This window comes from Excalfactoria chinensis, chromosome 1 (genome assembly GCF_039878825.1).
Source record: "Excalfactoria chinensis isolate bCotChi1 chromosome 1, bCotChi1.hap2, whole genome shotgun sequence".
NCBI lineage: Eukaryota > Metazoa > Chordata > Aves > Galliformes > Phasianidae > Excalfactoria > Excalfactoria chinensis.
The window spans coordinates 146,350,629-146,375,131 of NC_092825.1; the positions used below are offsets into that span (position 1 = coordinate 146,350,629).

At 42.6% G+C, this 24,503-nt stretch overlaps 1 protein-coding gene across 7 annotated transcripts in view; it reads left to right on the forward strand.

The window, feature by feature from the left end:
* The window catches only part of KLF12 (KLF transcription factor 12), a 271,938-nt gene that overhangs the window by 155,829 nt on the left and 91,606 nt on the right, over positions 1-24,503 (forward strand). For all 7 annotated transcript variants that reach the window (XM_072354294.1, XM_072354332.1, XM_072354313.1 and 4 more), the window contains exon 4: positions 14,397-14,940. In XM_072354294.1, coding sequence (XP_072210395.1) covers positions 14,397-14,940 — 544 coding nt within the window. The remainder of the gene's footprint in view (positions 1-14,396; positions 14,941-24,503) is intronic.

The following is a 24,503-nucleotide window of genomic DNA, read 5'->3' on the forward strand; positions in this document are numbered from 1 at the left end:
CATGTTTGGAGGCATTAAAGGCCAGGCTTGATGGGGCCTTGGGCTGCCTGATCTCATGGAAGGGGTCCCTGTCCACAACAGGGAGTCACAACCAGGTGATCTGTATCTTCTTCTGGTGTAGCAAATTTAATGGTTGCCAACTTCATCACCCTGTGCCCTCAGAGGTGCACTGGTGTAGCATGATGGCAGAGCATCTCAACAAGGATGCCAGATCCTTTCCAACACCTTTCCTGGTCTTCCATGATGCCAAAAGATTTAATGGGTCAGTGTGCATCTGTAATGATGTTTCATCTTATTTATTACTTAAAATAAACAAATGCATCCAAAGAGCTAGAAAGTAAAATTGAACTTTTCGTTCTATTGAAAGATAATTGATGGGCTAAGCTGAATGACTGCTATCCATTTCTCTTACTTTTCCTATGGACAAGTGGAAGAAAAAGTCCCAGTCACCGCAGAGAGCACATAACAAGCTTCCATTAAATTGAAATCTACCCCTCAAGGGGACTTGAGAACTGTTTTATGAGCAATTTAGCTTCAGGTATCTAATTAAGTGTTTTATATGCATTATTTGTCAAAAGCCAACAATTTTGTCTCTAACAACATTTTATTTTAGTCAATGGCGTATATTCTCAAGTTGATATAAGCTTATAAATGAGAAGTTCCTAGGCTGCTCTTATGAATACTTTCTTTGGAAACTGTTGTTTCCTCTGTTAAAATCAGTTAGTCCTCCTGAACAAACTTAAGGTAATGTCCTCCACAAATAATACAGTGGTGTTCGTATTACTCAAAAGTAATACAAATATTTCTATGTTCCAAGAGAAACAGGTAAAACCAATTTTTGTCTGCTATGAAATTAAAAGACATTGGGATAGTAACAATTAAAAAGTATCTGTTTGAATTCATTTTGGTTCATCTGTTGAGACTGTATTGTTTACAGGGTTAAAGATGCAAGGAAATAAGAATATGAGTGTGTATAGTTGCCTCAGATTTCAATTGTGGTAGTTTAAAATGTCATGGTTGCTATAAATACGTACTGTAAGCTTTACTTTATAGTGTGGAAATGGCTGTGAATAGTAACAGATTTTATTGTATATATTTAGTAACCTCCAAATCAGAAGGAATAAAACAATACAACTATGGCTTCATGCTTAAAATATGTTTATGTTTTTTAAATTTTGTACTGTAATGTTTTGGCTCTGATCTCACGGATTATAGAAGAGCACGTTCACTTTTAGGGAAAAAGACAAGAATAGCCATTTCCAATCATTGCCTCCCAAAAGCTTTGTTAAAGCAATATTACTAATCCAGCCTGAAAGATTAAGCAATCGGCCTTTTGGGAATGATAGGAAGAAAACTGTCTTCTTGTCCAGATCCTGTAGTGGGCAATTACTGCAACATATACTTCTTGTCTTCATTTTTTTGTGGCCTAGTATTAACAGAGGGACAGGATGTTTCAACATTGGGTTTCAGGAATATCTGCTGACAGTGGAGGAATGATGAGTCTCTAGGTCTCATGTCAGCCACTGGCAGGGCATTTTGCTTTACTTGGCAGAAACTTTCACTCCCATCAGGACCATCTCCTCCCCCCAGGGCGAGGTCATGCATGCTGTTCCTGACCATGAGCCAAGGCCTACAGCCTTGCCAATCAGCCCCACAGCCCTGGGGGATGAGCACCATTTCCTTCTCACACTCATCTTCAAAAAGATTTACTCATAGCACACTCAGTTGCCTCTATGGTGACATTAGGTAGCTCTTTTAGGGTTTTTAGGACAGCTCTCTTAGGACTTAACATGGTGGAATCCCTTAAATCACAGCTCCCCTATCATGACCCCTGGGAGCTCTGGTCCCTACGCTGATCTTATCTCAGCCTTTCCAGAAACAACTTGCTATCTGTTTCCTTTCTCAGAGAACACCAGACCCAGTATGCATTTTGTCTGTCTGTAGGGCTTTTCTCCAGACAGCGTTACTCCTCTCCTTCCAATTTCATCTGTTATTCCTTCTCAGAGGTCAGCTGGTGCTGCCTGGTCCCAGGGGAAGGGCTGCAGTGGAAAGCAAGAGGAGTTCAGGAGATACCAGAGAGATGCTCCTTAGATCCAAGTTCTAATGAGCAGGGAGGAGAGCTCATTAGACTGAGCTCTCATCTTGGAGGATTAAAGCTTTGGGCTCTGTGATTTCACACTGAGGACCCTCAATGCCATCAAATGGTACAGGACCCATTTGTTTCACCAGGCCCAATGTCCAGTTAGAAGCGGGTGTCCTTTGGTTTCTGCCTGAGGAACATGCTATAATTGACTAGTTTTTTTAAAAGTTTATTTGGATTCTTTTCTTTCTGAAGTGAATCTTCACTGGCTGGGGGGGAAATGGCTGAGTGTCATCTGGAGCTGTACAACAACTTGTACATATTTAAATTATTCATGAATTATCTGTCGTAGTCTTCTTATTGCTTTTGCATTGATAAATATTCTATGGCCAACTCCTTGTGTAAAACCTGCACTACTATGTCTTCAGCAAATTATTGGCTTCAAATTACTCTTCAGGCTGTCATTTATCAAAGCAAGCTGGTTTACTTGTAAGCACTGAATACATCCAGCTTAAATAGAAATGAATTTTAGAATATAGTCTGAATATGTTCACTTAGAAGTATAAATACTGCTCAGCACTTCTTTTCAAGAATGACTTTCACTAAGCCTTGCTAGTTTGCTGGACCTTTCTATCCACAAATCTGCGTGGCAGGTACTTGCAGAAAGCTCCTGATGTGTTCCATTTCATGCTAAATAATCAGCCCATACTGACAACTTCAAATTCCTTAAAAAATGCCAATGTATGTTTAATACATCTTTTTTTCTTACTGTTTTTAAATGTTAATGTTAAGGACTCAAAGTTATTAACTCAGTCTTCTTTGGCTCATAGTACTACACAGTGCATAGTTTTTCAATAAACTATATGGAAAGATTCCAAATTAAGGTTAGACTCGAGAAAACAGAGAACTAATTGAAGTTGAGGAAGAATTACTTCAAAAACTTGAGAGAAAATGCTATAACGAGTACTACTGAGTAGACATGTGACATTGTTTGGGATTTTGTAAACTATTTGTTTGATGCCAAGAATGATTATGAATTGGGGGAAGTCAGATATTTTAAGTAGTATTTTACTTCCCTTTAGCTTTTACTTAGGGGACTGCTGTTAATTCAGAAATGATTCTCAAATCTAAAATGGATTAGTACAAGAAATGCAAGTATATTATCAGTATTCTTTATATGCTAGAAGCAAGTGTTACTGCAAGAACTTATTATACTACTGTTGTTTAAAACCTTTGTTAGACTTAAGTTTCTCCTGTATTGTTTTAAATTAGTAGACTTCTATTAGTTTATTTCAACAGATTGTTCCTTTGGTAGAGTATTCTAGTCACACTGGTCAGATAAGATGCTGGACATCTTATTTTCTGAATGTATTAATGATATAGGAATTGAAGATGTAGAGTTTTCTGTTTCTTAAAAAAGTTGTGGTAGTCCTGTGTAGACATTGAAATACTGTGAGTGAGGGCTTGTGAACAAGAAAGGTATTATTTTGACATTTAACTTATCAGATGGTACAGGGGCTGATTAACTTTTTGGGCTGTAGAAGGTGTTATCACTTTTTCTCCTTGTGTGCCATGGGAGAAATGCCTTGATAAATCTGTCCGTTTGGGCATGAGAGAGTTAAACACAAAGTAACCTTAATGCTTACTCCCTCTTTGGAAATGCATTATTTAAAAATAAGTCATTTTACACTAAGTGTATTTGTGTTCACTGTTAAACGTGTTTAAAAATTAATGCTGTTTGTATAGGGATCTCTTTTTAAGCTCATTTCCCTGCACCTAGTTCAAGTCCTTGCAAAAGGTTTGAGGTTTTATTATTGCAGTAGCTGTGGAATACCTCCACACAGTGCAGAAGTACCTTAGTGTGGCTGTTCAGGAAAACTTAAAAAATATTTTTATAACCATGGAGCCGGAATTTTACATTCTGTTTATTAATGTTTGGCTTGACTTACTTCCATCTCCCCATCTCAAAGTTGTTCTCTAGTTTTGAATCATAGAATTACAAGGTTGGAAGGGACCTATAAGATCATCTCGTCCAACCATCCTCCCATTACCGTAGCTACAGCAAACCACTAACCCATATCTCATAGCTCCTCATCCAGACGCCTCTTGAACACTGCCAGGGACGGTGACTCCACCACCTCCCTGGGCAGCCATTCCAGTGCCTGACCACTCTCTGAGAGAAAAAGTTTCTCCTTATGTCTAATCTAAACCTTTTCTGGTACAACTTGCAGCCATTTCCTTGGGTCCTGTTTGTTGCCTGGGAGAAGAGGCCAAGCCTCTCCTCATCACAGCCTCCCTTCAGGAAGTTGTAGAGTGCAATGATGTCTTCCTTGAGCCTCCTCTTCTCCAGGCTGAACAATCCCAGCTCCCTCAGCCGCTCCTCATAAGACTGTGCTCCAGACCCCTCACAAGTTTTGTTGCCCTTCTCTGGACATGTTCCAGGGCCTCAGTGTCTTTCTTATAGTGAGGAGCCCAAAACAGAACACAGTACTCAAGATGCAGCCTCACCAGTGCTGAGTACAAATGTGCTGTATGTTCTATACATCTACCAACAGTCTGTTAACAAGGGGCACCTGCACCTCATAGATTGCACTGAGTTTGTTTTGCCTCTTCAGGATCACAAAGAGAACAGAAATTCTATTGCTAGGCATTGAGAGTTGGAGCCATCTACTTTGAAATCAAACAACCAACTGCTGTGCTGAGATAGTGATCCATGAAGTGGGCATCATTCAGTCATTCCTGTTGAATTGGCACCATCTGTTCAAATGCATTTTCACTGAACCCATTTTTATTTCAGTCATCCCTGGACCCTGCCCCTCTTTCTTATGGTACCAACTGGTGCTGTTTAGAAAAGGAGCAATGGGAGTTATTGGAATAGAGTCTGACTCAGCCTAACTCAGGAGTGCGATTTCTTGGGGATCTCATTTTCACTCTGAACACAAAGTTCCCTTTAACCCTAAGCAGTCATTTCTCAAAAACTGATGGTGAGCAGCTTTTAAACTTGGGCTTCCTGTGAAAAAAACAGGAAGATCTAGATGTCTTCTTCAGCGTGACCTCTTGGATTTGTCTACTGAATCCAGACCATGCAGTCACAGAATCATAGAACGGCCTAGGTTGAAAAGGACCTCAGAGATCATCTGGTTTCAACCCCCTGCTATGTGCAGGGTTGCAGTCCACCAGACCAGGCTGCCCAGAGCCACATCCAGCCTGGCCTTGAATGCCTCCAGGGATGGGGCATCCACAGCCTCCTTGGGCAACCTGTTCCAGTGCATCACCACCCTCTGTGTGAAAAGCTTCCTCTTAATATCCAACCTAAACCTCCCCTGTCTCTGTTTAAAATCATTCCCCCTTGTCCTATCACTGTCCACCCTCATAAACAACAGTTCTCCTTCCTGTTTATATGCCCCTTTCAGTCCTATCAGCAAGGGAAGGCTTGGAGCATCAGCCTCGAGCAAAAGGCACAAATGCCTGCTCACTTGGAGCTTTTCCACTCAGAAACAAAATGTTACATCTTTTACTTGGCTTTAATTTTCAGCTGCCTGTGTGTTTCCCCTTCCAATTCTGTGTAGTGGTCTGTCACCACCATCCTTTTGTTATTCATCTTTATATCCATTTGTTATTTCGAACATAGTATGAGTTTATTTTCATGTGAGCTGATGGAATATTCCTGCTATCCAGGTTTTGCCCTGCACACATGGCAGCTGGAGCTGAAAGCTGTTTCAGATGGGCATAGTTTTGTGCTCACAGCACCCAGCCTTCTCCTTTGGGTGCAGCTGTGGTGGGCATAGCAGGAGGGATACGATTTGCTCATCTCACCCTCCTGTAGCAATTTGACAAAACAGCATCATCCTGCCTCAAATTGCTGCTGCCAGAGCAGGATGAGGTGGGGCAGCACGATGAATACTGCGAAGGGTGTGTGCTTTTTTGGTGATGTTTGAAGAGTTAAATATTCAGCAATTTATTTTTTAGCTTCCTGTCCTCAAAGCCGGCTTATTTTATAAAGGCTAAATTTAGTCTGTTCAGCTTCCGTCATCAAGGACAGCTTTTTTGGTCTGCTTTCTTACAAACTGTTTGACCTTGTGAGAGTGCAGCTAGAAAAGAAGAGCAGTTTGAAAGCTGGCAGCTGATTGTTGAAGGGTCGTAAGCTGTGCCGTGGAGAGCAGTAGCACTCCACAAAAGCATGAAGCCTCACTGGAATCCGGTACCCTGTGAACTTCATGAGTGTAAAGGTGCCAGGATGGACTGCTAAAAACAAAATGATCTCTGATTTTGTGCTGCTTTTAATCTCTGCTGTGCGGACAAATGCTGGTGCTGAGAGGAGATTGCCATGAGAGAGTGAGGATGGGGCTGGTCTCTTCTCACTGGTGGCAGGTGACAGGATGAGGGGAAATAGCCTCAAGTTGCACCAGGGTAAGCTGAGGTTGGATGTCAGGAAACACTTCTTTACAGAAAGGGTAGTTAAGCACTGGAATAGGCTCCCTAGGGGGGTGCTTGAGTCACTGTCCCTGGATATGTTTAAAAACGGTTTGGATGTGGTGCTCATGGACATGATTTAGCAGAGGTCTGTTAGTTAGGGTAGTATGGTTAGGTTGTGGTTGGACTCGAAGATCTTTAAGGTCTTTTCCAACCTGAGCAATTCTGTAAATCTATGATTCTGTGAGTAGAGTGATGGCGTGGAAAGGGGCTGTTACAAAATGCAGCCTACAGTAAGTTGAGTTTGGGGCACTAGAAAGAAGATGATGTGTAGCTGTGCAGGAAAGGGTGGTCATCCAGCAGGTAATTCAGTATCAGTCATGGCTGTATTGTGCTTCACTCAGGCATGATGACTGGTTGTGTGACCAGCTGCTTGGTTTTCCATGAGAGATGGGAAGACAGGCAGTAAGGAATACTTTTTTCACAAAGCCAAAAAATGCTTTGTGAACATGGAAATCACGTGCTGTGTGCCCGACAGCATTTATTAGCAACCAGCTAACAAGGGTACTGGTTACAGTTCCAAAGGGCTAGCAGAAAGTACAAGCTAAGAGCAGTGACCAGCAGAGTCTGCAGTGTTGTTCAGAACCCTTTCTAGAAGGGAGGCATGCTGGTCTGCCTTGCAATTCTGTTTCTGCCTGGATTTCAGTGGCCTCATTGTGCAGACACGAGGGCAGGGACTGAGGCTCTTCCTCTCCCTGACACCAGAGGCAAAGAACATTGGGATAAGGAAGCTGCATGGAGATACATGCCCTCATGTTTGGTTTCCATGAGCTGGGACAGAGGCCAGGGCAGCCCACTGGGTCACAGGGACCTTCGGCTGAACCCCTCCTGACCACCAAGTGCTCTGGAAGCTGCCAGACTCCCAAGAACAACAGACATTTCTGGGAGAAGGCTGAGGAAAATATGTTCAATAAATATTTCTATAAATACATCAACAGCAAGAGGAAGGCTAGGGAGAATCTCCATCCCTTGTTGGACGCCGAGGGCAGCTTGGTTACCAAGGATCAGGTCATTGACCTCAAAAAGGTCATTAGAAAAAGTTTTCTTATACTATGTCTTTCCAGCAAATAAAGCTAATTTAGTATTTTGAGGCTTCATTCTAATACGGTCTAAACACTATGGGGCACTCAGTGAGTGCTTTGCCTCAGTCTTAATAGGTGGTCAGGATTCCCATGTCTGCCAGGACCATGAGCCTCTAGGTGAGGGTGTGGGATGTGGTTTCCATCCCACTGTAGTGGTGGAACAAGTCGAAGTCTTCATCATGAAATAGAGTGTGTATAAGTCCATGGGGTCAGATGATATCCATCCTGAGCTTTTGAAAGAGATGACTGGTGTGGTTGCTGAGCCACTCTCCATTATATTTAAAAAATCCTGGCTGTTCGGTGAAGTCTCTGGTGTCTGGAAAAAGGGAAACATTTCTCCCATTTTCAAGAAAGGGAGAAAGGAAGATATGGGGAACTACAGGCCAGTGAGCCTCACCTCTGTGCATGGGAAGATCATGGAGTAGATCCTCCTAGTCAGCATGTTAAGGCACACAGGAGATGAAGTGGTGATTTGAGACAGCCAGCATGGCTTCACCAAGGGCAGATCTTGCCTGACCAATCTGGTGGCCTTCTATGATGGAGTGAAGGCTTCGGTGGAAGGGGGAAGGGCGATGGATGCCATCTACCTGGACTTGTACAAAGCCTTTGACATGGTCCCTCACCACATCCTTTTCTCTGAATTGGAGAGGCATGGGTTTCAAAAGGTGGACTGTTCAGTGAATTAGGAACTGGCTGGCTGGATGCAGCCAAAGGGATGTGATCAGTGGTTCTGTGTCAGGGTGGAGTCTGGTCACAAGTGGTGTCTCTCAGGGATCGGTTCTGGGACTGGTGCTCTTCAACATCTTCATCAATGACACAGACGATGGCACTGAGTGCACCCTCAGCAAGTTTGCAGATGACACCAAAATGGATGGTGCAGTCTTTACATTGGAGGGAAGGGAAGCCATCCATAGGGACTTGGACAGAAGTGGGCCCATGAAAACCTAATTAGGTTCAAGCAGCTGAAGGAGCAGCTGAAGCAGCTGGGATTGTTCATTCTGGAGGAGGCTCAGGGGAGACCTTATTACTCTCTCTATAACTACCTGAAGGGAGGTTGTAGTGAGCTGGAATCAGCCTCTTCTCTTGTGTAACAGTGGTAGGACTAGAGGGAATGGCTTCAACCTGGACTAGAGGAGATTCAGGCTGGACATTAGGAAGTACTACTTCTCTGTGGTCAGGCACTAGAATGGACTGCCCAGGGAGGTGGTAGAGTCACTGACCCTGGAAGTGTTCAAGGAACAGTTGGACATTGTGTTGAAGGACATGGTTTAGTGAGAAATATTGGTGATGAGTTAGTGGATGATTGGACTGGGTAATCTTGTAGGTCTTTTCCAACCTTGTTGATTCTGTGATTCTATCATTCCATTAAGTACCCAAGGAAAAGATCAGAAATTGCGCTAGGGGAGATTTAGATTAGATACAAGGAAAAAACTTTTCTCTCAAAGAATGGTCAGGCACTAGGATGGCCTGCCCAGACAGGTGGTGGAATCACCATCCCGGATGGTGCTCAGGAGGTGTCTGGAGGAGGAGCTTAGAGATATGCTTTAGTAGCGCAGTTGTAGTAATTGTGGTAAGAGAACGGTTGGATGAGATGATCTTGTAGGCCCTTTCCAACGTCGTGATTCTATGATTCTATTATTTTATGATTCAGTAAGGCTAAGTGCAACTTGAGAATAGCCCTGCGGAGAAGGACTTGGGGGTCCTGATAGACTGGACATGAGCCAGCAGTGTGCACTTGCAGCCAAGAAGGCCAACTGTGTTCTGGGCTGCATTAAAAAAGGGATGGCCAGCAGGGAAAGGGAGGTGATTGTCCCCCTCTACTCAGCTCTTTTGAGGCCCCATCTGCAGTACTGCATCCAGACCTGGGGCCCCAATACAGGAAGGACATGGAGCTGTTGGAGTGGGTCAAGAAGAGGGTCACAAAGATAATCAGGGAGCTGGAGCACCTCTCCTATGAGAAAAGGTTGAAGGGAATGGGCTTGTTTAGCTTGGAGAAGAGAAGGCTTCACGGAGACCTCATTGTGGCCTTACAGTACTTGAAGGGAGCGTATAAACAGGAGGGGGAACAGCTGTTTATGTGGTGGGTAGTGATAGGACAAAGGTGAATGGTTTTAAACTGAGGCAGGGGAGATTTAGATTAGATAGTAGGAGGAATTTTTTCACACAGAGGGTGGTGATGCACTGGAACAGGTTGTCCAGGGAGGTTGTGGATGCCCCATCTCTGGAGGCATTCAAGGCCAGGCTGGATGTGGCTCTGGGCAGCCTGGTCTGGTGGACTGCAACCCTGCACACAGCAGGGGGGTTGAAACTAGATGATCTTTGAGGTCCTTTCCAATCTAGGCCATTCTAGTATTCTTTGATTGTATGAAGACCAAGTGCTAGGTCCTTCACTTTGGCCACAACAACTGCAGGCAGCGCTGCAGTCTTGGACTGTGTAACTGGAAGACTGTGTAGAGAAAATAAACCTGGGAGTATTGCTTGATACTTGGCTGGATATGATCCAGCAGGTGGCCGAGGAGCCCAGTACTGTCCTGGCTTGTATCCAAAACAGTGTTGCCAGCAGAAGCACGGAATTAATTATCCCTCTGTACTCAGCTGTGGTGAGGCCGCACCTCAAGTATTGTGTTCAGTTTTTGACTCTCTACAAAGGGCAACACTGGTAAGGGGTCTGGAGCACAGGTCTTATGCAGTGGGAGATGGTATTGTTCAGTCTGGAGAAGAGGAGGCTCAGGGAAGATCTTATCGTTCTTTCTAACTTAAAGGGAGGTTGTGATGAGCTGAGGGTCAGCCTCTTCTCTTGTGTAACAGTGATAGGACTGCAGGGAATGGCCTCAAGTTGTGCCAGGGGAGATTCAGGCTGCATGTCAGGAAGTGCTGCTTTTCTGAAAGAGTGGTCAGACTCTGGAATTGGTTGCACAGGGAGGTGGTGGAGTCTCCAACCCTGGAGGTCTTGGAGAAAATGAACTAGATGAGGGGATCCCCTAGGTGAGGGGATTAAGTTTGCAGATGACACCAAGTTGGAAAGTGGTGTGGATCTGCCTGAGGGTAGGGAGGTCCTTCAGTGGGATCTGGATAGGCTGGATCACTGGGCTGAGGGGAATGGGATGAGGTTCAACAAGGACAAGTGCCGGGTTCTGCACTTTGGCCACAATAACCCCCTGCAGCGCTATCGGCTCGGGCTGAGTGTCTGGATGACTGTGAATCATAGAATCATAGAATTACTCAGGTTGGAAAAGACCTTGAAGATCATCAAGTCCAACCGAATCACAGAATCACAGAATTGTAGGGGTTGGAAGGGACCTCCAGAGATCATCGAGTCCAACCCCCCTGCCAAAGCAGGCTCCCTACACCAGGTCACACAGGTAGGCATCCAGGCGGGACTTGAATATCTCCAGAGAAGGAGACTCCACCACCTCCTTGGGCAGCCTGTTCCAGTGCTCCATCACCCTCACCATAAAGAAGTTCTTGCGCACATTCGTGTGGAACTTCCTATGCTGAAGTTTCAGCCCATTTCCCCTAGTCCTGAAGAAGAAAGGGGTGTTGGCTGATGCTCAGAGAGTGGTCAGGCATTGGAATGGCTGCCCAGGGAGGTGGTGGAGTTGCCAACCCTGGTAGTGTTCAAGAGGTGTCTGGATGAGGAGCTACAAGATCTGGTTTAGTAGCTTGTGGTAGCAGTGGTAATGGGAGGATGGTTGGACGAGATGATTTTGTAGGTCCTTTCCAACCTTGTGATTCTATGATTCTATGAAAACTTTAGGTGTTGTGTTGAGGACATGGTTTATTGAGGACTGTTGGTGATAGGTGGGCGGTTGGATTGGATGATCTTGGAGGCCTTTTCCAACCTTGATGACTCTATGATTCTGTGGTTCTAAATAGAGCTTTGGCACCTTGAGTTAAAGTCCGAGATACTGGAAAAACACCTCCATCATGTTTGGGTCACTGTTAGGGTGCAATTTGTTGGAATAGTTGTCTCTGTTGACTACTGTCAGTACAAACTATAACTCACTTGTTTTTTATCTGAAGCCAAAGGAGACACCAAGTGTTGCTAGTAGGAATCCTGCCGTGTTTTGTAATGTCAGCTGAATTCAGTGACAGACGGAGTGTATGAAAGCACAGACATTTTTAATTTTAGAGTTTTGCGAGCGAAAGGAGGGTACGGGAGCACAAACCAGTTTTATTCTGTGTAGACATTCATGAAGGCATCATTAATTTTTCAAGTTTCATCTTAGTAATGAAGGCTGAAATAGTAACTGTATTATCGTACATAGCTGCTAGTATATAGCAGCTCCAATCATGTACAAGGTCTGATCCAGAAACCAGATTGATAGAGTGTACTAATGAAAGGCAGAAGTAGTTATAGGGATCGTGTGATAGAAAACCAAATATACAAAGACTGCTAAAATATAAAATGATTTACATGGTAGCCTGTTGTTACATGCTAATTTTTCCTTCCTTTTTTTTCTTTTTTTCTTGTCTCAAAAGAGTAGATGTAATTACTTCAATTACCATACAACAAGTGAAGAAAGATCTTTAAGACTATGGTGACAGATGAACTGCGCTTTATCTCAAAGGCAACTGATTTTATCCATGTAAAGAACACTTACTGTGCTTTTCTGTCTGTCCTGTTTGCACTTGCAGCGGTGCCCTTGGCTTTGTACAAGTCTGGGGTCCTTCCTTGCTCTTCCTGCCAGCATCCTGATACTACCAAGGCAGGCAGCACTGTCACTGGAATCTGCCTCACACACCCAGGGGAAGCCTGGAAGTCTGTCAACATGCAGGAATTCCTCCACTGCCCATTTGTCTGCCCTTCTTCAACCAGGAGCTGGCAATTCGTACTGCTTCTAAATGCTGCATGATACCCTTGCCCATCCCTGTGCACAAGGGGATGCATGGGGATCTCACATCTCTCCTGTACATGGAGATGATGAGAAAACATCTATCCCCCTTCTCTAAGGCCTTTAAGAGACATGATCTTCTGAAGGTTTTGCTATACAGTGTGCAGGGTATCCCTTTGCACCTTGCCTTCCCTCTTCCACTGGTCTCCTTAGCTAAACAAAACCAGGCTGCTTGCCTGTTGCATGTTAAGACTTCAGTCAGCTGTTGTCAAGAGCTGAAAAATGACCCACTTTGTGCTATGTATATTTATGGTTTTGTCTTTATCATTGCACGTCCAGTGTGCTTAATGCTGAATCTCATTACTGACAGTATCCAGGGTAAGGTGTTTCAGGGTAAGTTGTAAGCAGTTGTCACTGAGCAATTACAGACTGTTCTACCTTTTTGAGGAAGAAATTTTCATGACCTCGTCATTTGCATTTGTTACGTGCTTTGAAAAGTGACCTGTTCTTAATGCTGTGTTCTTTTTTAAGCAGAAATCCCCATTGTCTTTATAAATGAAATTTTGTTTTTCTTATTTGTATTACAGCTGAACAGCAGGGTCTGTGGCCGGATGAATTGGGATCTCTTTGTTTTAAGTTGATTTGTATATGAATAGAGCAGGAGATGTGCTGTTCCAGAGATGTTCTCGCTTTCAAATGGGAGGAAATGTTAGGTCCAAGAACAAATCTAAATCAACTGAATGGATGAGATCTACTAAACATCTCATCTTTCATACTGCTAGGGGTAATACCCACTTAGACTGTTGTTATTATGGTTTTTAATATTAATGCTTCTGTTTTCCTTTTGCAGTTGAAATTTATTCTGTGATGAAATTTGGCTCTGACTCAAAAATGATGATTGTCAATGAAAATATTTACCCTAGTAGATTATAAAAATCCCAAATCAAATTCATAGTTTGCTTGATTGATTGTTAGCCTACTTAAAGTGGGTGAACTGAAATGTTTCTGGGTTACATGTGTCTGCCTTAATATTTTAGAGATTACATACTGTAGTCTAGAGAATGAGAGAATGCATTCAGGGCTGCTTAGGTACCATAAAAAGATGGCTTATTAGATTTGTGTATAAAAGAATTGTTTTGGATCGGGGTTTGAAGTAGCTTGGCAAGCTTCTTTGATCTGTGTTGGGTTCCATACTACAGTAGGGAATGGAGCTGTGGCAGTGTGCCCACCTAGAAGCACTGTTGCAGTGTTGTGCCAGGTAGATATTAAGCTTTCTCTTACTACCAGGTTATCAATGGGCATTTCCTTCATTGCTCTTCCTATTGCAAATTGCTTGAAAAAACATTTTTGTAGGGTAGTTATTAATGATGTGCTGTCATGAAAGGAAGATGTATCAAGTGGGCTTCCCCGGGGATCTATCTTTAGCCCAGTATTGTTATCCAAATATTGTATTAACCACATTGATGATGAAAATAAATAATAAAACTATAAAAAGTCACAGGTGTCACCATTCTAGAATAAATTTAGACCAACTAGTTTTGAAAGGATTAGCCAATGGCACAAAGCTATTTTGCAAAATCAGGATTTAGTTTTTATTAGTATATAAAATAAATTTTCAAAAAAGAGAATGTATATCAATGAGAGAGAATATATGGTGTTCTAACTCCAATAAGAATTGCTGCTGCAAAGAGTGAACAAGTGATTAGACTTGCTCTTTTAAAGGTCACTTATGACAGAAAGATGAAGCAAGGTCTGCCTGGTCTCGAAGAATGTAGACAAGCAGGAGAACTTACAGGCTTCAAGCATTTGGGAAGTTGTTTAAAAAATACTGGTGACCATCTCTCTTGGGGATGACACACTGGGCATTCATGTTGCCTTTAGCCACATATGTAACTAAAAATATGTCCTTCTGTCCTTTCTCAACAGTCTCCAAACGTCCACAACTACCCAGATATGGAAGCTGTACCCTTGTTACTAAACAACATGAAGGCAGATCCTCCGGAGGATTCATTATCTGCAGATCATTTCCAAACACAGACTGAACCAGTGGACTTATCGATAAACAAAGCCAGGTCATCCCCCACAGCAGCTTCATCTTCACCAGTTTCCATGACAGCATCAGCCTCCTCCCCTTCTTCTACTTCTACTTCTTCTTCTTCTAGTCGACCAGCTTCATCACCCACAGTAATAACGTCGGTATCCTCAGCAGCATCTGTACCATCAGTATTAAGTCCAGGTCCTCTTGTGGCCTCTGCATCTGGTGTCGGAGGCCAGCAATTTTTGCACATTATCCATCCAGTTCCACCTTCAAGCCCCATGAACTTGCAGTCCAATAAAATGAGTCACGTGCACCGTATACCTGTTGTGGTACAGTCAGTACCTGTTGTCTACACAGCTGTGAGATCACCTGGGAATATGAACAACACTATAGTAGTGCCACTGTTGGAGGATGGGAGAAGCCACGTCAAAGGTAAGGTAGAACTGGTTTTGTATGTCTGTGGCATCTGTAAAATCATTCTTGTATGAAGAAAACAGAACAGCCTTATAAAACTGTTAGTTTGGAAGCTTGCTGTGTCACTTGCCAAAGTGACACAAAACTTAAGCTACTCACAGAGGACCTTTAGAAGTCTTATCCTCAGTGCTCTTTAAAATAAATTCCAGAAAAAATAGTTGAGGTCAGCAGTGATGTCAGGTGCTTAGACAGCGTATGTCAAGTTTTGGCCTGCGAGAAATAGATCTTTCCTAGGAACTGAAGAAATAGGACAGTGGAATAATGACAACGTATAGAATATCATAGAAGGACATGAAAAACTCACTAGGTGATACAGAGCTCAAAAAACGAGAGCAGGCAGGAGAGTCAGATTGTTTCCGTCAAAGAGAAAGCACTTGTACTTTAGGAATGTGAGAAGGGAAGGCTTTTGGATTAAAGAGCAGTAGCACATACAGAGAGGTAGGTTTTATTAGGCTCAAGGAGTGGCATATATTGAATGAAGTTGCCTCTTCCAGATTAAACAGCAGAAGGAAGGAAACCACACAGAGTGCTGGGAATGAAATTTGCAGACGCAGGATATAAGAGGCTTGTGGAAGTGTGAAAGGAGGAGGAAAGCTCATGCCAGAAGGACAGATATGGTCTTAGAGAGGAGTCCAAAGAACACAAAAAAGGGAGCTGGATAGCAAGAAAAAATGAGAATGTGACAGTTACCAATGCAGCAAAAAGTTGTTAGAGATTATGACATAATGGATAGAGGAAGAAAAGAGAAAACAGATGTGCCCAGATACCTTGTAAAGAAGACATTAGTGACAGAAATGGGAACATGAGGTAGGGAATGAGGGATACTCATTTCAGGGTTCATTGTGTATGGGCGTATAAAATATGGCTGATTCTCCCCTGAAATGAGGTATTGCTTGAAGCGGAAAGGGAGGATACTGCCAGATAACCTTACTTTAGGGCTTATGAAGTTATGGGACATTTAGTAACACATAATGTCTCTTGAGTACCTAATTGCATAATGAACAGACATCCATGACTGAAAGATTGTTTTTTTTAATAACTCTCATGTTTGTCTGTTACTGTGTATATAGCAGTGGTTGATCATTCTGTTTAGTACTGTTCTGTTTTCCATAAGTCTTTGGTTCTCCTCCCATTCCTTCAGTACACAAGTACAAGGTGTGTCCTTTTTACAGGCTAAAACCATAGGAACCAAACACAGATCCTTGTTTCGTTTTAAGCCTCAAAATGACGGTTTAAGAAGTTTTAGTATATTTCATAAAATTATGCAGTTTTGGGACCATGTGGCATTTTTGTCAAGAAGTGATAAATGAAAGCAGAATGTTTCACTGTGTTGTCTGAAATAATAATAATAAAATAAATTAGTCTTAGACTATATTTTGGTTTTGGAGCTGTGAGCAGCACCTGACCTTGAGCTCATCGGAATTTCTGCCATGTGTTTTCTTTTCTGAGGTGCTGCTTGGCTCTGGTAGTAGTCTCCTCCATGTGAAGGACCTCTTGATCTTGTAAAAGTTGGAAATTCACTACCTTGGCTTCATCAACAAAATTCCAGAATTTAATGCGCTGTAGGGATTTCAGCCCACAAGCTCCAGGCCTCCTGAGCTGCCCTGACAATCTCTCTTTTGTACTATTATTGGCTGAGATCATTAACCGGCCCTGCAACACCTATTAGAGCTAAAAGAAAAGAAGAGATCAAGGTTTCTTTTTATTTCTTTTCTCATCAGTTGTTGTTGTTTTTTTTTTTTTTTTTTTTTTTGCTTTCACTAATTATTTTGTTAGAAATGTTCAGGTGAATTTGAATAAATACGGTAGAAGAATAATGGGCAGCAATCTACTCTAGGTACTCATCTTTTGTCATCTTTTGCTGGAGTGTGCTTTTCTCTTTTTTAAACAATATAAATATAACAGTGATGTTGCATGAAACAACTGATTAAACAAATTTCATAAATGCAAAGGCTCACTTCTCTTAGTTAGCTTTAAAGAATTTGTAAATGGATGCTGATGCCAATAGGACATTTTTGACAAATTGAATTGACTGCTAATCCTCTACACCAACCGAAGGAGACATGAGGGTTCAGAAATATCTGAAGTCACTACTTCTGACATTTCACAGAATCACCAAGGTTGGAAAAGACCTACAAGATCATCCAGTCCAACCATCCACCATCACCAATAGTTCTCACTAAACTATGTCCCTCAACGCAACGTCCAAACGTTCCTTGAACACCTCCAGGGTCGGTGACTCCACCACCTCCCTGCGCTGCCTGTTCCACTGCCTGACCGCACTTTCAGAGAAGCAGTGTTTCCTAACATCCAGCCTGAACCTCTTAACATCCAGCCTGAACCTCTCCTGGCACAGCTTGAAGCCATTCCCTCTAGTCCTATTACCAGTTACATGAGAGAAGAGGCCGACCCCCAGCTCACTACAAATTCCCTTCAGGTAGTTATAGAACCCTCAGGTTCTGCAGCACTGAAAACTAGATCAGCTTGCAAAGAAATAGCTCCCATATACCTGAGATGTTAGCAGCACAGATTCATAAAATCACAGAAAGGCTTAGTATTGAAAGGGACCTTAAAGATACTCTAGTTCCATACCCCTGCCATGGGCATAGTCACCTTCTATTGGACCAGGCTACTCAAGGGCCCATTTGACCTAGCCTTGAACATTTCCAGGGAGGGAGCATCTACAGACTTTCTAGACTACCTTTTCCTGAATCTGGCCACCTATAGAGTAAAAAATTTCTTATTTATATGTCTAATCAAAGTCTGCCCTCTTTTAGTGTAAAGCTATTACCCTTTGTCCTAACACTACATGCTCTGGCAGCCCCTTTTTAAGTATTGGAAGTCCTCAGTGAGGTCTCCAGCCCTCTGAGCAGCTTCATGGCCTCCTCTGGACCTGCTCCAACAGCTCCATATCTTTCTTGTCCTGGGAGTCCCAAGCCTTGGTACAGTATTCCAGATAGGGCTTGATGAGGGCATAGTAGAGGTGGACAATCACCTTCCTCACCCTGGTGGCCACTCCTCTTCTGATGCAGCCCAGAATACATATGGCCTTCTGGGCTGAAAGTGCACAATGCTTGTTCATGTCGAGTTTTCATCCACCAGTAGTCCAAGGGCCACCCCTGCAGGGCTACTCTCAATTCATTTGTCACTCAGCATATACATGTTTGGGATTGCCCTGACCCAGGTGCAGGACCTTTCATTTGGCCTTGTTGAACTTTATGAGGTTAACATGGGCCCAGGGTTGTCAAGGTCTCTGTTCTTGGCATCCCATTCCTATAAAATGTCATCTGTACTGCTCATCTTACTGTCATCTGAAAGCTTGCTGAGCATGCACTCAATCCTGCTGTCCATGTCACCAGTGAAAATACTAAACAGCAAGGCTCCCCCGAGGGACACCTCTTGTCACTGTTCTTTGCTTGGACATAGAGGCATTGACTTCTGCTCTTTGGAAACAGACATCGAGCCAATTCCTTACCCACTGAACAGTCCATCCATCAAATCTGTGTCTCTCCAGTTTAGAGAAAAGGATGTTGTGTGGGAACATATCAAAGTCCGGGTGGATATAAAAGTCGGTTGTCCCTTCCTTGTCCCTAATCACTTCCCCATCTTACATATGCCATAATGTTTTCCAGGAGGATCTACTCCATTAGGTGACCAGGCGCAGAAGTGAGCATCCCATCAGGCCCTGTGTCACATACTACATTTCAGGAGGAGCAACAGGAACCCTGGCTTTGCTACAAAAGCACCCTTCCATCACACTGATTTTTGTTTCAGGATAAAAAACCTCTCAGTTCACCTGATTTAAATCAAAATCAGAATCAGTATTTTGGGAATTTATTAAAAATACGTAGTAAGAAGGGACTATACATTCAGGAGATATTTTGGTAATGTAACAGCAGGCATGTGAGGTCTCAATAAGTACCTACACGTTTCTAACACCTTTACGTGATCCCAAAACTCTCTAATCACATGCACATGCAGATAGACACATACTCTCCTACCATTCCCACTGCAGCAGAAGTCTCTGCATGCTATCCCTGAACTGCCAGCTCACCCACAACCCAATCCTTAGCTTATTCCATATGCACAAAGTGAGGCAATATGTTAAGGCTGTCAGGGCTTACAGAAGTGCCATCCCTTGCCATCCCTAGAGGCATTCAAGGCCAGGCTGGATGTGGCTCTGGGCAGCCTGGTCTGGTAGTTGGCGGCTCTGCAAATAGCGGGGGAGGGTGGGGTTGAAACTAGATGATCATTGTGGTCCTTTTCAGCCCAGGCCATTCTATGATTCTATGAGTCTATGAAGTTCCTGGGCACCACAAGTCTCTCAGCCCCCAGTGATGAAGAGATGAAAATTGCTTCCTTCAGTGGTCACTGTTATTCTGTCATCAAAAATCTTGAAAAAGATTTGAAGATTTTTTGTGTGTGTGATGACCACTAAGCATTATTACATACTAAAGCATTGCAGCTTGTTAAAATCCCAGGAGAAACTTTTTCCTCACCTTCTTTTTTTCCCTGTTCAGCAATGGCGTGTGTTGCTAAAATGTGTAATTAGAGGCACAGCAGGTAGCAACACCTATGGATAAGGCTGCCTGAGAGTTCCCATTAAAGCCTTGTCTTCAGCTGCATGGAGATTGTCTATATGTTAACCATTTAGGTGAACATTTTTCTTGCTTCATTCTTGCTTTTTTTCCTTCTTTTTATTTCTTTGATTTAAAAAAAAAATAATCTTTTCTTCCTGAGACTGAGAGCAGGGAAAAAAACAGCATTTTCTATGTTGAAGAATTTATTCCTATTTTTTTTTTAATTTTGTTGGTGTAAGACTCTAGAACCTCTGTGGTATTGAGCCATGAGCCTTAAGTTTGGTTTGGACTTTGACCATTCTTTGATATTCATAAGCATTTGCAGAAAGCCAGGCAGATTCAAAACTCTGAAAAAAAAAAAATAATAATAATCCCCTTAAGGGGTAAAGCAAGGGGAAAAAAAGAGTCTGAGGAAAATCAAGGAGAAACTTTACTAGGAAGCTGGAAAGGATGGTGGTGAGGTGGGTATGGATGTGTGAATATGTTAAGAGGAAAAATAGGATAGGATGGGAGAGACGGAGGTAGGAGACAAACATAAGGAGAGTAGCAAAGAGATCCGGGCAGAATTTGTAGCGTGAAAGGGAACAAGGAGAGACTCAGAGAGAAACAACATGGCCTGGCAGGGCAACAACACATTCCCCTGCAAACTCTGGTCCCAGTACCCTGAATCCACCAATTTCCTTTCAGATGATATCCATGAGTACTACCAGCAAATCACATCCCTCTAGTGGCAGATTTTGTGAAAGATGATATCCCTAAAACTTGTTCCTCATAGTTCAGAAGAGTTACTCCATTCACTGAAGGGCATTTCAGAAGTTTCCCTTGGTGATGGTGCACCAAGGACTTGCACAGTTTTGGTGTTTCTGCTTTTTCAGATACAGGCGTTTTTTCACTCTTAGAAGCTTTGTAAGGTTTCAAGAAGATAGAACCAATTACAAAATCCTGCATTCAAAGCATGATAACCTTAAATTTTCCATTTGAACTTCAACTTCTCACGTGCATAAGCATCCATAATGACACTGGCACAACCTGTTTTTATGTTATTATATTTGCATACAGACCTGCAAGAATACCTTGATTACATCTCTTCACAGCTTACACATACCATATTCCTAACTAATACATGGAAAATGCAGTACCTGTTGCTACAGATTTTGCTGTGGCTTAAACCTGGAGTATGCTGTCCACTACGCATTTTTTAAAGTACAGTTTACGGTATTTATATAAATATACATGCTATATTTCCATCTACTGTGAAGTCTATTCCACAAAATAAAATGCAGTTTGTAGTGTAAAGTTAGGAATTTGAGAACCATTCCATATGTTTAAAGGTCAGATTATATCATAAAATCATAGAATCAAGAACGGCCTGGGTTGAAAAGGACCACAAAAATCATCTGGTTTTAACCCCTCTGCTGTGTGCAGGGTTGCAGTCCACCAGACCAGGCTACCCAGAGCCACATCCAGCCTGGCCTTGAATGCCTCCAGGGATGGGACATTCACAGCCTCCTTGGGCAACCTGTTCCAGTGCATCACCACCCTCTGTGTGAAAAACTTCTTAATATCCAACCTAAACCTCCCCTGTCTCTGTTTAAAACCATTCCCCCTTGTCCTGTCACTATCCACCTTGTAATCATCCGTTCCCCCTCCTGTTTATATGCTCCCTATGTGGTCTGCTTGTATCATTTTTGCTGTGAAAGAGACTCCTGACTAAAACCAGACTTTTTTTGTTTCATGGGAAACGATTCTCTCTGCATTTCAGTGGATTTTGGACTTGCGTTGCATCAGGGTGGATCTAGATGAGCTGTAATTTTTTGTTGTTGGATGCAACGTATTCCAACCTGTCTGCCCACACCTTCCTACCCCCCAAAATGTTTGTGGCTTGAATCTCTCCTTCTGTTTCTGCAGTTTGTCTGGAAGAAATATTAGTTGTTCTTGGAGAAGCCAGTTGGCAGAGGCTAGGCTGGAAGGGAAACAGGCTTGGCTTTGGGGTGAAGTCCATGTCACTGGAGATGGTGTGTATATTTAAGAACTAGAATTAACAGTAATTCTCACCAGAACGGAGAGTTAAAATACAGGTTTGAAGATATACTTTGCTATTTAAATTGAGAAGGAAGCTTTAGGCAAAGTAGCTTGAGTGACAGTCTTCTACAGAAGGTCAGGTCTATTGATTCACTAGCCTCATGTATAGATTATTTCACTACTGAAGCACACTCTTCTAACATTTATCAGCAGTGATCTAGCCTCATGTGTTTCTTGTTAGCAGCATGTTTGGGGAAGGGAGCAAGACAGGTATGTATTCCAGCTTTGTTTGTGAAACCAAGCATAAGGAGGATTAGGAAGGCCATTTCAACATGTCCTGAGTCCCTACACCTATTAGAAGCTGTTAATTCTTTGCCTTCAGTGCCAGGAATGCCTCTGGTCCTTCAGTTTTGTGCTCTCACTGGCATTGAGCTTTGATCTAATTGCTTTTATCCCACAAATTTGGATCCAGCTGAAACATGCATAAAACTTCTCATTTATTATATCCCTGCCTTGGGTTTTATTGTGACTTGGACCAACCTACTGGAAACTTTCTCATGTCTAAAATATCTTTAGACTGTTGAAATGCATTAGTTGCAATCTGCTACTATTTTTGTAAGGGCTTTGTGGCATTTTAGTTAATCTTCCCTGTTAACTTCTAGTGATACAGTATTAGTGCATTTTATGCTGTGATTTAATTCTCAGTAGTTTCAGTAGTTTGGTGTTTGTGTAGATAAGAATCACAACATTCAAATAGCTTGGAATGAGAAAAGTCCTTTCTTTAAATGAAATGGTGTTGTATGTCTCTGTATACAGTTCAGTGACAGAGATTCTTAAATATATGCATGCATTCCATTCATGTAATCACTCTCACCTTTATGTTTCTACATACAACCATTCATTCACAGGTTTATGGCAAATTATGTGATTGGTGAAATGATTTTAAATATTGCCTTTGATGGGATCATAGCAATTAATATTCTATAGTAGATTAGTTATACTGTGTTCAGTGCCAGTTCCTATTCTCCATGAACCATGGCTATGCTGGGTGCAGTTAACTGTTCTAGCCATATAGTTCCATAAAATCTCAATAAAATCTGAAAACTGTGGAGTATGGGTAATCTTGCTATAAATTGTAATAAAAATTACCCCTGTAGACTCTATATTCTGACCATTAAGTTCATGGATACTGCTGCTTTATACATAAAATTTTATGAAATAAATCGACCAGTTCTACAGCCCCTACCAGACACCGAGCTGTTTTGACTGAAAATCTGATAGGTGTGCTCAGAGCTTTTCTCAGCGCATAAAGTGCTTATAATGAACTTTAAATAGGAAGAAAAATGCTCTATATGTGCTTCATATAGTACGTACCAGATTACGAGGGGAAAGTCGTAAATGCCTTCATTCCCACTGTGAGTGCATTTGCTAGGTCTCTAGAGCCAGGATTTGGTTTCCTATGGCACCTGGCTGAAAGACACTAAGTAAACCTGAGTAAAACACCTAATCTCAGAAGACTTTATTTCAAATCTCATGTACATCTACATCTGAAAGTGTTGTTTCTACTGCTCAAAACAAAATGTAGCCTCTGTGATGTTCTCCTTCAGTGTTTTTCTGAGGGACTTGGCACTGGGGTCTTGCTCGGTGGAAGCCTGCCAGGAAGGAGGATTTGCAGAAATGGTTGGGACTCGCTGGCTGCAGAGTTGCACGGGCAATTATTTCACATATTAAACTGTGCCACATGCCAAATGCAGAGAGCAGAGTTATGTTTGAGACACTACCGTATTCATAACCCTTGGCAGATGACTGGTTTTAATGACGATTCTGTGCCCCCCTGTGAAATACTCATTCTCCACATTTGTCTGTTGAGGCCCTGTGGCCTAAAATTGTTTTCTTCAGTGTTGCTGCTGGTGACGAAGACATCATTTTCATAGAATCATAGAATCAGCAAGGTTGGAAAAGACCAAAAAGATCGTCTAGTCCAACCGTTCACCTATTACCAATAGCTCCCACTAAACCATGTCCCTCAACACAACATCCAGTCATTCCTTGAACACCCCCAGGGTCACTGAATCACCACCTCCCTGGGCAGTCCATTCCAGTGTCAGAAACAGGCAGAGAGGGAGCAGTGCTTTTGCCATTGTCTTCTTCAGAAACTTAGTGAGATACTCCACAGTTTGTCTCTTTTCTGAGGATACTAAGGCACAACTTGTTGAAGGCTCCTTTCCTCTTCCCAGCAAGTAGTGAAGTTGTAATTGTATTACCTGTATTTTCCAATGCATCCTTCCATGAGTTTGGCAGCAAATGTCACCTTATAAGGGTGCACTCAATCCCACTGTCTGTGTCTCCTACAAAGATGTTAAATGATACTGGTCCCAGTACTGATCACTGAGGAATGAGGAACACCACTCATCGCCAGTCTCCACTTTGACACTTAGCTGTTGACCACATCTCTCTGAGAACAACCATCTAACCAATTCCTTTTCCAGAGAGTGGTCCATCAACCAAATCCTTTTATCTAACCAATTCCTTTTCCAGAGAGTGGTCCATCAACCAAATCCTTTTATCTCCAATTCAGCAACCAGGATGTCATGTGGAACAGTGTCAAACGCTTTGTACGAGTCCAGGTAGATGATGTCAGTTGCTCTTCCTTTATCCACTGATGCTGTAACTCCATCATAAAAGGCCGACAAGTTTGTCAGGCATGATTTACCCTTGGTGAAGACATACTAGTTACCACCAATCACCTTGTCTTTATTTTCCATGTGCCTTAGTAGGTCCCTCAGGCAGATCTTTTCCATGATCTTGCCAGGCACAGAGGTGAGACTGACTGGTCTGTAGTTCCCTGTAACTTCTTTTTTTCCTTTCTTGAGTGTGGGGGTTGTGTTTTCCCCTTTTCCATTCAGTGGGAACTTCACC